Genomic DNA, 14,103 nt, shown 5'->3' with positions numbered 1-14,103 from the left:
GGGGGGGGAGAGAAAAGCATCAATGTGAGAGTGGTACATTGTTGCCTCCTGCATGAGCCGACCAGGGCTGGGGATTGAACCTGCAACCCAGGTACATCCCCTTGACCGGGAATTGAATCCGAGACCCTTTGGTGCATGGGCCGATGCTCTAACCATTGAGCACACCAGCCAGGGCTTATTTTTGTTATTTTTGAATTGTAAAGAGTTTATAGCACTCCATTCAGATTCCTTGAAAACAGTTAATTCAGGTAATATTTGAGATATTATCATGCACAAGCCTTGTAGCAGGTGTTGGGAAAACGCACAAGACAAAGAATCCATCTTCGTGCAGCACAATTGTCTGTTGGAGACAGATGAGCAGATAAGTCACTGCAGTGGAGGAGGGTAGAGGCGGGTAAGACCGATGGAGGAACGTGCAGGGGACTTTGGGCATGATTATAGCTTTGCCTCAGTTATTTCAGCTAAGAAAACATCCAGTTAAAAACAATATGGGACTTTGGCCCCTGTGTTAGTGTTCTCAACAGCCCTTGGTCCTTTTTATGGCAGTCTGACTCAGGCTGAATAAGGCTGGTGCAGTGTATGTGCTGGGAATGCTCTATTACAGGCTGTTTCCTGTCACCAGAAGTAGGTAAACATTTTTCATTAGTTAAAATTTTTTTTTCAATACTTAAAAACTATAGTTGTGGTTTTATTCCATTATTATAGAGTGGGAATAGCCACAAGAGGTGTGTGGATCTGTAAACCTGTTTGGCAACTGTTTTGTTAAAAATCAAAACCATTGTGTTCATCAAACTTTCCAACTTAAGTAGATAATGCTTAATGGCCAATCCAAGATATCAGTTAAAAAAACACTTGGGATAAGCTGTTGCACCTGAGTTACCCTATAAGTTGGAGGTGACTCAGGTGACTTGTCAGAGTGAAGTCCTACATAACAAGGCACCAGGGTCAGACTCAGGTTCTTTTATAACTGTGGTGGCCTGTTATAAATACTTTAACATTTATGAGGTCAAAAGTCATCTCACTGTGTAGTGAGAGGTCCCTACGTCTACAACAGTATGTCTAGAGAAGCCTGATGGATCAAAAGATTTACTTAAGCTCTACCTGGTTTGGCTCAGTGGATAGAGGGTTGGCCTTCAGACTGAAGGTTCCCGGGTTTGATTCCGGTCAAGGACACATGTCTGGGTTGCAGGCTCAATCTCCAGTGTGGGGTGTGCAGGAGGAAGCTGATCAACGATTCTCTTTCACCATTGATGTTTCTGTCTCTCTTTCCCTCTCCCTTCCTCTGTGAAATCAATTAAAAAAAAGATTTACTTAAAATTTTTAATCATTTTATATTATGAGACATATCTAGGTGATACCAGCATTAGGCCCAGCTTCCCCATCTGCTTAGAAATAAGGTACAAGGTAGGTGCTTACATTTTCATGACAGGATGTTAATTCTAACACCAGTTTGTCTGGCATCCAAAGCATGTAAAAATCTAGTTCTACTCGACTTTATTGGTTCTTCAAACACTTGTCCAAAAATTCAACTACAGATTGACAAATCCAGCCTTAGCCAAAAGTATGCCTGACGGAGCTGCTGATTATTCATTGTAAATGTTCTTTTGTCAATTTTTTCATATGTTGAGACTGTTTATAATATGCTCATAGTTAGAGTACAACAAATATGTCATCAGATTCAATTATTAAAAATTTCCCATATTGACTTTATCTATTTATGTATCTATTCATCCATCTATGTTTTACTTAATCATTTTAAAGTAAATTGCAGAGATCTCACCCCTAAATACTTAGTATGCGTGTCTTAAGAATAAGAGTTTTTATTTTTGGTATATGGAAATTCTTCCATATAGACACAATATCTATTATACTTAAGAAAATTCATAAATATACCCCATTATCTAATATTCAGTCCATATTCAAATCTTCCCAATTATCTCCCAACTCTGTTTCATAGCTTTTTTGTGTGGATCATGATTTAATTAAGGCCCACATCTTACGTTTGGTTGTTGGGAATCCCTAGGTTCTTTAAACCATCTCTGTTTTAGTGAAGTCACCTGAAGCTAACATTCCTGACTTTTACTATAATGACAGAGTTACATTCACCATATTAAAACATTAAGAGTTTATTACTCTGTATTAATTCATTAATTAATTATTACTCTGTATCATGACTCTGCTAAGGGCTTTATACATTTACTTAAATCCTAATTTTAAAAAATCCAGTTGTATTTTCCTATGTACTTTCATAGAGAAATGCTAATTAGAAATACAGATTTTGTGTAAATGCTATGTGATTTATAAACCTATAGTTATTGACATTTGCCATGTTTTTGTGCACCTCTTACATGAGCCAAACAAATATTTAATTTAGATTCAGGGAAAATATTTTGTATGTCAGCCAACAAGTCTGCTTTTCTTGGTTCAGATCTAGGTTTCTTAATCAATGAAAGTAGATAAATTCTGTGACGTGTATACCTGCTGTACTTGCTCCTCTCTGTTTTAAACTTTTTGTTAAAAAATTTAACTACTTTTTTTATTTAACATATATCTCCTCAACTATTTGCAGAATGTAGGATGGTTATGATTAATTTGTCTTCTTTTGGATATCAAAGTCCAGTTTGATTTTTCTATTTAACTCCATATTTATTGCCAAATAACTCTAGATAATAATTGATTTTAGTATATTCATTTAGTTAGTAGCTTTTCGTATTAAAATGTCTCCCCTTCCTTAATTTTATATAGATTGTACTACTTTATTAAATAATAATGAATACCTCTTTGTTGTTACATGAGGACCAACTATTAGTTGTGGGAACGCAGATTTATTTTCTGATTTTTTAAAATCAGATTTTTATGATTAACAGGAGACCTTGTTGCCTCACCTATCAAATGAAGCACAACTTGAGCTATGCAAACAAACAAGTAATGACTGACTACAGTTTGGGATTTTATGCTAACTTATTCTCTAAAAAAATTTTTTAGGCACTTGAAGACTCCAGCTGCCTGAAACGAAGTGGCAGGGACAGTGGGTACGGAGACATCTGGTGTGCTGACCGGGGAGAGTTCCCTGTGCCCCCAGGCAGCCATAGGAGAGAAGATTCATTTGAAAGCTTGGACTCTCTGGGCTCAAGGTCCTTCACAAGCTGCTCCTCTGATATCACGCTGAGGGGTGGGCGTGAAGGTGAGTTGCATTTTTTTTGGTTAATCCTCACCCGAGGATATTTTTCCATTGATTTTTAGGGAGAGTGGAGGAGAGAGGGAAAGACAGAGAAAGATCCATGTGAGAGAAACACATAGATTAGTTGCCTCCTGCATGAGCTATGGCCAGGGCCCAGGTTGGGGAGGAGCCTGTAACCAAGGTACACACCCTGGTCCGGAATCAAATCCAGGGACCCTTTGGTCTGCAGGCCTATGCTCTATCCACTGAGCCAAACCTGCTAGGTAAAGTGAGTTGTATTTTTGACTGGCAGTTTATTTGAATTTGTTTGCATGTTAAGAAAAAATTGGGAATGGGAGAGAGTAGAAAAATGAGGTGAAAACTATTGAGGGCAAAAATTTCACCAAGAAAATAGAGACTAAATTGTAATTTTTAATTTTTAAAAATATGTTTTTATTGATTTTTTTAGAGATGTTTTTATTGATTTTTTTAGAGAGGAAGGGAGAGGCAGAGAGAGAGAGAGAAACATCAATGATGAGAATCATTGATCGGCTGCCTCCTGCACACCCCACATTGGGATCAAGCCTGCAACCCGGGCATGTGCCCTGACTGGGAATTGAACCACGACCTCCTGGTTAATGGACTGACGTTCAACCACTGAGCTACACCGGCTGGACTGAAGAGTAATTGAAAAAAATTTTTTTTTCCTCCCTCACTGTATCACCACTAGAGGGGTAGTGGTTTCAATTTTTTCTTCTTCCCATTTTCAGAGGAGACAAGAGGAACAGTTAACTGTGATCTGTTTTATCAGTGATAATGTATTTGATTATTTTCTCTCCAGATTCAGGGTTAATAATCTGTGCCTATGAGGCCTATTGACTGGTATATCTAAACATAAAAAAGGTCCTAAAAAGTTTGTTCTAATTCCTGAGTTAATTTCTTATTTCCCTTCTCTTACTCCCCCCCAAAAAAGATTTTAAAAAATTCTCAAGAAAAAGAACTAGACAGACATCTTTTTAATGATCTCTAAGAGAAGAAATGATTGATATCTATCATGATATAACATTATGCTAAACTTTGATTAAATAACAATATAAGCATGGTGTTAAAAAACATCTTTTGATTCTCTAAGGGTCAGCTAATACAGGACAGAGTCAGTGTGAAAGGAGCATGTTAATGAAAGTCATCCTGTTTTGGGGAGGAGACTTCTTTCAAAATGTCAGTGTCCTGGTCAGATCAGTTAATTAAATGCTAAGTCTTACTCCTGTGAATGGCAGGTGGTCTAAGAAATTTCTAAATGTATGCCTCTAGCAATTCAAATTGGACTAGATTGGAACCATGAGTAAAGTTGCTTCAAGTATTTCGGTGCTTCTACCATTAATGTGAAAAAAATTGAGAGTTCGGGTTGGGAGTTTGTACTAGATTGTTAGGAATTTTACTTGTTCATTTTGATTATTATTTTAATATTAAGTGACTTTTCTAACATTTTCATTATAAAAAATTTCAAACATCATCAAAGTTTGGAAGAATTTTCCAGTGAACACCCATGTACCCACCACATAATTCTACCATAACATTTTATTATATCTGCTTCATCACATACCTATCCTGTCTCTCCCTGCATTAATTTATCCATCTTATTTTTTGGAGGCATTTCAGAGCATATTACGCTTGTCCTAAATACTTTAGCATGCAGGTCATTAACTAGAGTTCAATCTTTATTTGTTGTTCTTAGGTAAATTTACATAAATGCAAAGTATGATGAATTTGTCTTTCAAAAATAAAAATCAGCAACGTGTTAAGCATGGTCACAAAAAATGGCATTTAAAAACTAACAGTAAAAAATGTGAATGGCTAGGGAAGAGTTAACCTTTATAATTACTGCTGCAGTTGTTGGCTGTTTGCTATTTAGTGTGACACTTTTATAGTCTAGATGAGTATTATAATAGTTTTAAAGAAATGAATCTGATTTATAATTTATTTAAGTAATTAAAGCTGTAAAAACAGGCTGAAATTCTGAACTCATATTACTCTGTCCTGACCAGAGAAGTGAAAACATTGAAAGTTTAAATTTATATCTGGTCAGCAAACAGTGAAAGAGAGGAAGATTGAGGCACGGTGGGAATATGCAGACTTGAGACAGTTCAGATGCAGTGGTTCTGTGGTGTGGACTCCAAGTCTTCTCTGATTCTCATTGGACTGGTGCCTGTCCATGTGACCAAGAGCAGAGGCCACTGTCACTCAGCTTCCTGATCTCGGAAAAGGAGTTACAGACCTTGTTAAAGAGTGTGGAAGTGAAGACTTGGTAATTATAACTAGGGGTCATAAAAAAGCCTGGGGGCCACCAGGTTGATAAAAGGTTTTTTGTGTGATTAGTATATTAAAATTCTGCTACCCACCATGTTATAGTCCAAAATTGATGATCACCAAAACTTAGGATAATGGTTTTAGGTTAACAGAATTGCAAGGTCAAATTCCTTAGGTTTATATGAAACTCCCTATATCAAGAATATTTGCCTACTCTATAGAGCAGTGATGGCGAACCTTTTGAGCTCGGCGTGTCAGCATTTTGAAAAACCCTAACTTAACTCTGGTGCCGTGTCATGTACAGAAATTTTTTGATATTTGCAACCATAGTAAAACAAAGACTTATATTTTTGATATTTATTTTATATATTTAAATGCCATTTAACAAAGAAAAATCAACCAAAAAAATGAGTTCACGTGTCACCTCTGACACGCGTGTCATTGGTTCACCATCACTGCTATAGAGCATTGTACTAGACTCAAAAGTAAAAACAATTTTAAAAATTCATAAAATGAACAACATGATGGCTATAGTTAATTAACACTGTTATATACCTGAAAGTTGTTAAGAAAGTAGATCCTACCCTAGCCGGTTAGGCTCAGTGGATAGAGCGCCGGCCTGTGGACTGAAGGGTTCCAGGTTTCAATTCCGGTCAAGGGCACATGCCCGGGTTGCAGGCTCTATCCCCAGTAGAGGGTGTGCATGAGGCAGCTGATCAATGATTCTCTCTCATCATTGATGTTTCTATCTCTCCCTTCCTCTCCCTTTCTCTCTGAAATCAATAAAAATATATTAAAAAAAAGAAAATAGATCCTAAGAGTTCTCATCACAAGAATTTTTTTTGTCTTTTTTTTGTATCTGTATAAGAATGATGGATAACTAAACTTATCCATCATTAACTAAACTTATTGTAGTAATTGTTTTATAATATATTTAAATCAAATCATACTGTATACCTTAAACACATACACTATTGACCGGCTGGCATGGCTCAGTGGTTGAGCATTGACCTATGAACCAGGAGGTCATGGTTCATTCCCCAGTCAGGGCACATGCCCAGGTTGTGGGCTCGATCCCCAGTGGGGGGCGTGAAGGAGGCAGCCAGTCGATGATTCTCTTTCATCAGTGATGCTTCTCTCTCTCTCTCTCTCTCTCTCTCTCTCTCTCTCTCTGTCTCTCTGTCTCTCTGTCTCTCTCTTCCTCTCTGAAATAAATAAAAAAGATATTAAAACAAAAACATATACACTATTATATGTCAATTATATCTCAATAAAGATGGGAAAAATATTCCCGAGTAGCACAATCTCTTTGTGTATTTAAGATTTCACATGTACAAATTTTGGCAAGAATTAAGACATTTCTCTCATTTCCAAAAAATGTACTGTTTATGTAGGAGGTGGTAAAAACAACCGGAGCACCAGATGATTGACCGTAAATCCTCCTGGTGAGAGCTGGTTAAATGTCTCCCATTTTGCTGTTCCTCTCCTTCACCCTGTTCAGGTCTCCTGCTTACATAGCTGTGTGTTAAACCACTTCCTGTAGGCCAGTCTCCCTGTTATTTACTGTAGATTCCTGCCAGGCAGGAGGGAGGAGAGAAGACGGCCTGTAGCTCAGGTTAACCCTGCAGGCGCTCTGCTCTGTGTGCTGAGAGAGTGCAGTGCTCAGGTAGTCGGCCTGGGTGGGAAGCAAGCCACATTAGCAAACTTTCTTTACTAGTAGAAATACACAGAGGCAGGAAGGAAGAAAGGGCAGGAGCGGGCGACAACTTGGCCCGGATCTGTAGTAGTGTTCTGTACTTCTTCTCCTCCCGTCTTTAAAAGAGCACATCTATTTAGTTAGTTTTAAGAGAGCGGATTGTATTTGTGTGGATCTGACTTTGAGGTGTAGTCCTTTGAATTTGTGTTTAAATGACTTTGTATCAAAAATGTAGTTCCCACGGCCACCCTTAGAAAAAGCCTGACTTCTGTGTTCTCATTAAGGTATGAAACTTGACATTCCTATGGGGCGTTAGAAGACATTTGGTCCTGTCTCAGACCTAATGTGTGATTCTTGCTGATAGGGGTCTCAGAATGGTCTACCGACCCCCTTTAAGATCTTTTGTGCTTTCTACTTTTTCTGTGTCCTCCCTTATCTCTTACCTCACACAAATTTTAGATGGTTGCATGCTTTATTTTAAACTACTGTCTCTCAAGAATTACTTTTATATCTCATTTTAAGTGTGTTTTATGGACATGTATTGTTAGGTTTTATTGACATGTATTCCATCAACAAATTTGATGAAAAATTATATGGGCAAGGAGAGTCAAGAAGAAAAGGGTTTCAGCTGTAATTTGGGACTTTTTCTGCGAAAATGTGCAACAGTGAAAGAATGTACCTCAGGCGCCTCCAGTATGCAAAGCCAGTTCCTCCTAATGGATCTTATCGCAACTTCATGACAAATTTCTAAAAATATTTCCCGCAGTTAGCAGTAGGGAAAGACGAAGCAGGCATGCCGTGTGGGTTTCAGCAAGACGAGTAATCTGGAGAATAAAGCCAGTTCTTGTGCCTTTTTATTTTTACAGGTTGCGAAAGCGACACAGATTCTGAATTTACCTTCAAAATGCAGGAATATAATAAAGATGATATGTCCTATCGAAGGATTTCGGCCATTGAACCAAAGTCTGCTTTACCATTCAATCGTTTCTTACCCAACAAAAGTAGACAGCCGTCCTACGTGCCGGCGCCCTTGAGGAAGAAGAAGCCGGACAGACATGAGGATAACAGAAGAAGCTGGGCAAGCCCGGTCGGCACAGAAGCTGATGGGACCTTTCCAAGGTACTGGGATGCGATCCGATGATTGAGCTTTACAATATCCTGTGTTTGCAAATGTGCCGGGATATTTAAATGTGGTAAAAGGGATGGTCCTTAACCTATATTTCATAGATAATATTTTAAACTTCATTAATGAAAATGTTTTCCCCCCCCTATATTTTTAGTCATTCATATCTTGAAGCTGTTTCTTCCGTTTAAAAATGTCAGCATATGATTTGCTGGTTCTTTTTTTAGATGCCTGCCTTTAGCATTATTGGTATCTTGCAGCTTACTGGGTGACTTACATTATTCCTTGGGAGCTCAGCTGTGCAGCTGCCCGCCGCCCCCCATGTTGATTTCTCATCAGGTTAGCAGAGCAGCTTCCTGTCAGAAGGAGGCATTCGGTCCCGAAAGTGGATCGGATGCCGAGGATGAGCAAAGGTTGCCTTCCTATAGTTTTGGATGACTTAGCCAACCTTAGATTCCAGGTGAGAAAGAGCCCAGAGAGTTTCATCTCAAAAACTCTCTCTCCTAACTCTTGTTCACACTTGCTTTCTCCTGCTGACCCGGTAGCCACCGGGCTATGTGAACTGACGAGGTCAGAAAAATTTCTCCCGGGGCCAGATGTCCATCCTGTTGATTGTGCTACATAAAGTAACCCCCCAAACTGTTGGCAATTTGTCTCCTTTTAGCACCGATGGTTATCTTCGGCCCTCGTGTATCAAGCTATTGTCTAATTAAAATGAGGTGCTGTGATGCTGCCATAACTTTGTTCTAGGAGCGTTAATGATGAGAAGGGAAACTAATTTGCTTCATTCGCAGTGGTATAGACTTTGTGAGCCAGGAAGCATGCCTTTTGTGTTCTCTGTCACACGTTGATCTTGCAGTATCTTAATTGGTTGGATGTTTTGAACAGTAACGAGAGAAGAACTTGGGGCACACATGTGGAGAACTGGACAGCAGTACAAGAAACTTCAGACTCCTTCTGTTACTTGGAGGAGGAAGAAGAGAGGACAAGCATCCCCGACACTGTAAAGGATGACCTTTACGTGCGAAAGCTAAGCCCCATCATGCCAAACCCAGGGAACACTTTTGATCAGTTTCTTCCCAAATGTTGGATCCCAGAAGATGTGAACTGGAAAAGAATAAAAAGGGAAACTTATAAGCCATGGTATAAAGAATTTCAGGGATTCAGGTTTGTCTTTATGCCTGTTTCTGTCAGTCTAGTGTTCATTCAGTGCCCTGGCTGGGTGCGTTCTGTGTGTGCTTTTTATGAAAGAGACAGATTGATTTCCTTCCAACATCTATAGAACCTCTGTAACTGGAAAAAAAAAAGTCATTTAAATTTAAACTTTGGGATCTGGATCCTAACACGTCCTCCTCTATACATAGTCATAGCTTGACACTATTTAGTTATATTTTTCTCCAATTCTTTGTCTTCTTCCCTCTCTCCTTCCTTTCTCTGCCTCATTCCACAGTAGATGGAGCCCAGACTTTGAGGACGAGGATTCAGGCTCTGACAGAAGCTCTGCCATTCTTAGTAGGATGCAGAAAGCAGAGCGTAGGCTAGACGGCACCTGCCAAAGACGTTCACTCCTGATGGAAGTAGCCAGGAGCACATGGGACACCCATGCAGCCAGGAGAACCAGTGGTGCTTCGGGCGAGCCCAGGTGTACCTGCCTGCATGAGCCTTCCTGCTTGGAGTCTGGCATGCAACACCCAGCCGGCTTCTGCTGCGCCATTAACCTCTGACCATGATGTGTTGAATCATGAAACTATACTCACTTAATATTTAGTATAAAAGCATAATGTATAGCATATTGCTTTCTGTGCAGACATGTAAGCTTGGAAGTCTATAGGATTAAGTATTCTTTAGCATAGTCATGTATAAAATAGTATGGAGTTACATGTGGCATAGCCAGTTCTTTTGGAAAACCATTTCTAAAAGGCCTTTGGCAAAGTAGACCGCCCTAGCTGGTTTGGCTCAGTGGATAGAGCATCTGCCTGCAGACTGAAGGGTACCAGATTCGATTCCAGCCAAGGGCACATGCCTGGGTTGCGGGCCCGATCCCCAGTAGGGGGCGTGCAGAAGGCAGCCAATCAATGATTTTCTCTCATCATTGATGTTTCTATCTCTTTCTCCCTCTCCCTTCCTCTCTGAAATGAATAAAAATATGTTTAAAAAAAGAAAAAGAAAAGTGGACCTAGTTTTACAGTTGTACTATGTGTGGAGATATAAAGGAAATAACTTTCAGATGGACAGGAGGACAGGCAAGTCTGGTGGGAAAATGCATAGAGAAGAGTCATCAGGGTCTTTTGTACAGCTTCAGAGCATTGTAGTTTTTAAATGTCTGCTTCCTACCAGTGCCTATTGCATACAGTGCTTCATGACCAACTCTAAAACCTTTCAAGATCATTCCTGCATCTCTGGGATGAGAATGAGGTCATTGTGGCTCATGGAATGAGGAAGAGGTGACAGTAAGAGTTGCATTGTATCTCAGGGAGCTGTTCTCTCCCCAGTTCAAGCCCTATCACTTGGCCTGCTTGGTGCCCACCTTTCCTGAGCTGTATCCTCTGCTCTTGTTTCTTTAAGTGGTATCCAGGAAAGGCACAGGTGGTGGCATTCAATGCCAGTCTTCCACACAAGAGTCCTTCCCATGCCCCCTGTAATTAAACAATAGTGGCTAGTTGGTCTGCTACCTAATTACCTATTCTCCTTAATGCACTTAATAAGATTCTCCCTTCCTTTTTCTTTTCTGTGCTTCAGTCCGTTTTTATTACTTCAGGCCCTCCAAACATATTCTGATGACATCTTATCTTCTGAAACAAATATCAAACTTGATCCCACTGCTGGCCCAAGGCTCATAACTCGCAGGAGGCATCTCTCTTATGCACCAGGGTATAGAAGAGGTGACCTTGAGATGTCAGCCCTCGATCCTGACTTAGAGAATGACGATTTCTTTGTCAGAAAGACTGGGGCTTTCCATGCCAATCCATGTGTTCTCCGAGCTTTCGAAGACTTCAGAAGGTTTTCTGGGCGAGATGATCCTGTAGAGCGAGATATAATTCTGCAGTGCAGAGAAGGTGAACTCGTACTTCCAGATCTAGAGAAAGATGATATGATTGTCCGCCGAATTCCAGCGCAGAAGAAAGAGGTGCCTCTCTCGGGGGCCCCAGATAGATACCAACCAATCCCTTTCCCCGAGCCCTGGACTCTTCCTCCAGAAATTCAAGCAAAGTTTCTCTGTGTACTTGAAAGGACGTGCCCATCCAAAGAGAAAAGTAATAGCTGTAGAGTACTAGTTCCTTCGTATCGGCAGAAGACAGATGACATGTTGACCCGTAAGATCCAGTATTGGAAGCTGGGAACTTCTGTGCCTCCCATCAGTTTCATCCCCGGTCCCTGCAGTGAGGCGGACTTACGGAAGTGGGAGGCCATCCGGGAGGCCAGCAGGCTTAGGCACAGGAAACGGCTGATGGTTGAGAGGTCAGAGTGTGTTTCTGCAAGGACTTCGCTTGTACTGAATGGATGGTCTTGTGTTATTTGTGTGAGAAAGTGGCATCATATTGCCCGACTGCATGTCATGAGCCATTTTGAAGCATCCTCTAAACATTTATTTTGCTTTGAGAAACCTTTGCACATTTCATGGAAAAAGTGCAATTCCATATTTGCACATCACTGAATCGCCTATTCGAGGCCTGTTTAAGAAAGTCTGTACACAGTCATTGCCTTGGCCTTAAGGAGAGACTGTGGTACTGTTCTGCGACATGGTGTTTCATGAAAATGTTTTCTGATTACATTTACAGACTTTTATTCTCGTGTCCAGGCGTTTCTGAAACAGTCCGGTTGTAGTTTGGTTTTATGTGTTTCTCATTTTGGAGTGTGTGATTTTTGTGTAAAAATTTCCCTGAAAATATGGCATTGCAAATTTCATTTAATTTGCTTTTGATTTTTGTTTTTGACCTAGGTTTCTTGGACTATAAGTGTGTGAATTTCTAAATTTATAGTTTCAAAGTGTAGTGCAAACTTGATTAAAATGCATGAATATTATTTGCTGTCTGCTAAATTTTACATGTATGTAATTATGGCCATTTTTAGAATAATGAACACATTTATGTGTTATGCAACTTGATGTTTGATGAATGTTCAGTTTGTTGAACTTTGGGATGGGCAAATGTGATTAGGTTGAATAAACTTAGTAGATGCAAATCTAACTTTTTTATTAGTTCCTGGCAACTAATAAAGCTTTTTGTTTTGGGTTTGTTAGTTCAAGCTAAATCCGGAAACTCTTGATCTTGCTTAATGTGAATTCCTTGAGATATGAGATCAATGAGAATTTGAGACATGATCAGGAATGTGACTGGAAAAGCAACCTTTTGAGATTTGTCCATCTCTTGTTAGACACTTTAAGTTAAAAACGTCGAACATTTAAAAAATAACACACTGGCAGAAATGACTTTTAATTTTTGGTTTTCTGATTTCTTAGACTCTTTCAAAAGATTTATGGTGAGAATGGGTAAGTGTTGCGGTTTGCAGCAAAAAAGAAATCTCTGCACATTGTTTGTCCTTTGTGTAATGTGTCATTGCACTTCTATCCTGGCATGTTACTAAACGTGGATGCTGTGTGCTCTGCATGAGATATTAAAACGGTATATTTTTCTTAATTTAGCAACCTAATGGTAGTGTGTCTGAGTGCTCAGTGCATGAACTGCTATATCACAACAATAGAATTGTTTTAATGGTTCAAAATTCAGGTGTTGTTTTTTTTTAAGGAGTTGATTAAAAGTAACAAAAGCACTTACCTGAGATTGGGCATATTTATTTTGGTATTTGATTATTATAATTCTCCTTTCTAGATGTGGGATACTGCATAATTGCATTTTAGAAAAATCTTTGATGGAAAGAGGATATTAGCATTTACTTTGAGGTTGGAATACATGTGGTTGGCATTGTCTGTATACTCCTACATATGGGGGCTTTCTTAGTTTGGATGGTGAATGCCATTAATGTTCCCTTAGTAGGATTTGGAAACATTCTATGTTATAGAGTCAAATTAGCCTTCCAAAACTTGCACAAATTAAAATCTTGGTAGTTTCCAGTATTATTGCAAAGACTGTATTTATAACTAATTCTTAATTTTTGTCTGTTTTTTTAATTTTAGTCTCCTGATAGACCATAAATATTATAAAAATAACTTTTGGAAATATTTTCCATTTCCAGAATAGTAGAGTTAAAAGTAAATACTACTTTTACTTTTTACTACATACTAACTGTATAGAATCATTTATTCTTAGTAAAAAATAACCAGGTGGCTACATATAAATAAATATTTTCCATCAAACTTTCTTTGATGTTGTGAATCTAACTGCTAACATTTTTGAGCAAGAAGAAAACTTAAATATTTTAATCAATCTTTAATCAAGTATCTTAAATTTAAGGCCTAAGACTGAGTAGCTAAGTATCTTTCCCTACTTAATTCATCTCTAAGATTTAATTCATCTCGAAGATTCTCTAGTTTTGATAATTTGATAGTGTAGAGGTCTTAAAAGTAGCTAAAATTGCTGTTTAAAGCAATATAACCATTCTGGATGCCAAAGGTGTAACTGAACCACAGGCACATCATTGCAAGTACTTCTCAGTTGATGATTTTAAAAATCAGGCTCCCAGCCTGTTTTGAATATGCCATGCAAGGACACGTTGTTCCCGCCCCAGCTCCTCAGGTGTTAAAGCCTTCTCATCAGTGAGGATGAACACGGCAACTTCAACAAGATGCTTAAGCACCTGTTCATCTTGATTCATCAAGGCAAAGCTGTTGTAACTTGATGAAAAATCTTTTTGCAGCTT

At 39.0% G+C, this 14,103-nt stretch overlaps 1 protein-coding gene across 1 annotated transcript in view; it reads left to right on the top strand.

Annotated features, from left to right (window-relative positions):
* The window catches only part of LMO7 (LIM domain 7), a 211,480-nt gene that overhangs the window by 150,216 nt on the left and 47,161 nt on the right, over positions 1–14,103 (top strand). The window contains 5 exon segments of the mRNA XM_014453518.2: positions 2,986–3,184; positions 8,030–8,282; positions 9,175–9,453; positions 11,026–11,745; positions 12,746–12,775. Of these exon segments, the coding sequence (XP_014309004.1) occupies positions 2,986–3,184; positions 8,030–8,282; positions 9,175–9,453; positions 11,026–11,745; positions 12,746–12,775 (1,481 nt within the window).

Source organism: Myotis lucifugus, unplaced genomic scaffold (genome assembly GCF_000147115.1).
Source record: "Myotis lucifugus unplaced genomic scaffold, Myoluc2.0 scaffold_24, whole genome shotgun sequence".
In the NCBI taxonomy this organism is placed as follows: Eukaryota; Metazoa; Chordata; class Mammalia; order Chiroptera; family Vespertilionidae; genus Myotis; species Myotis lucifugus.
This window is presented reverse-complemented; position numbering and strand designations above follow the sequence as displayed.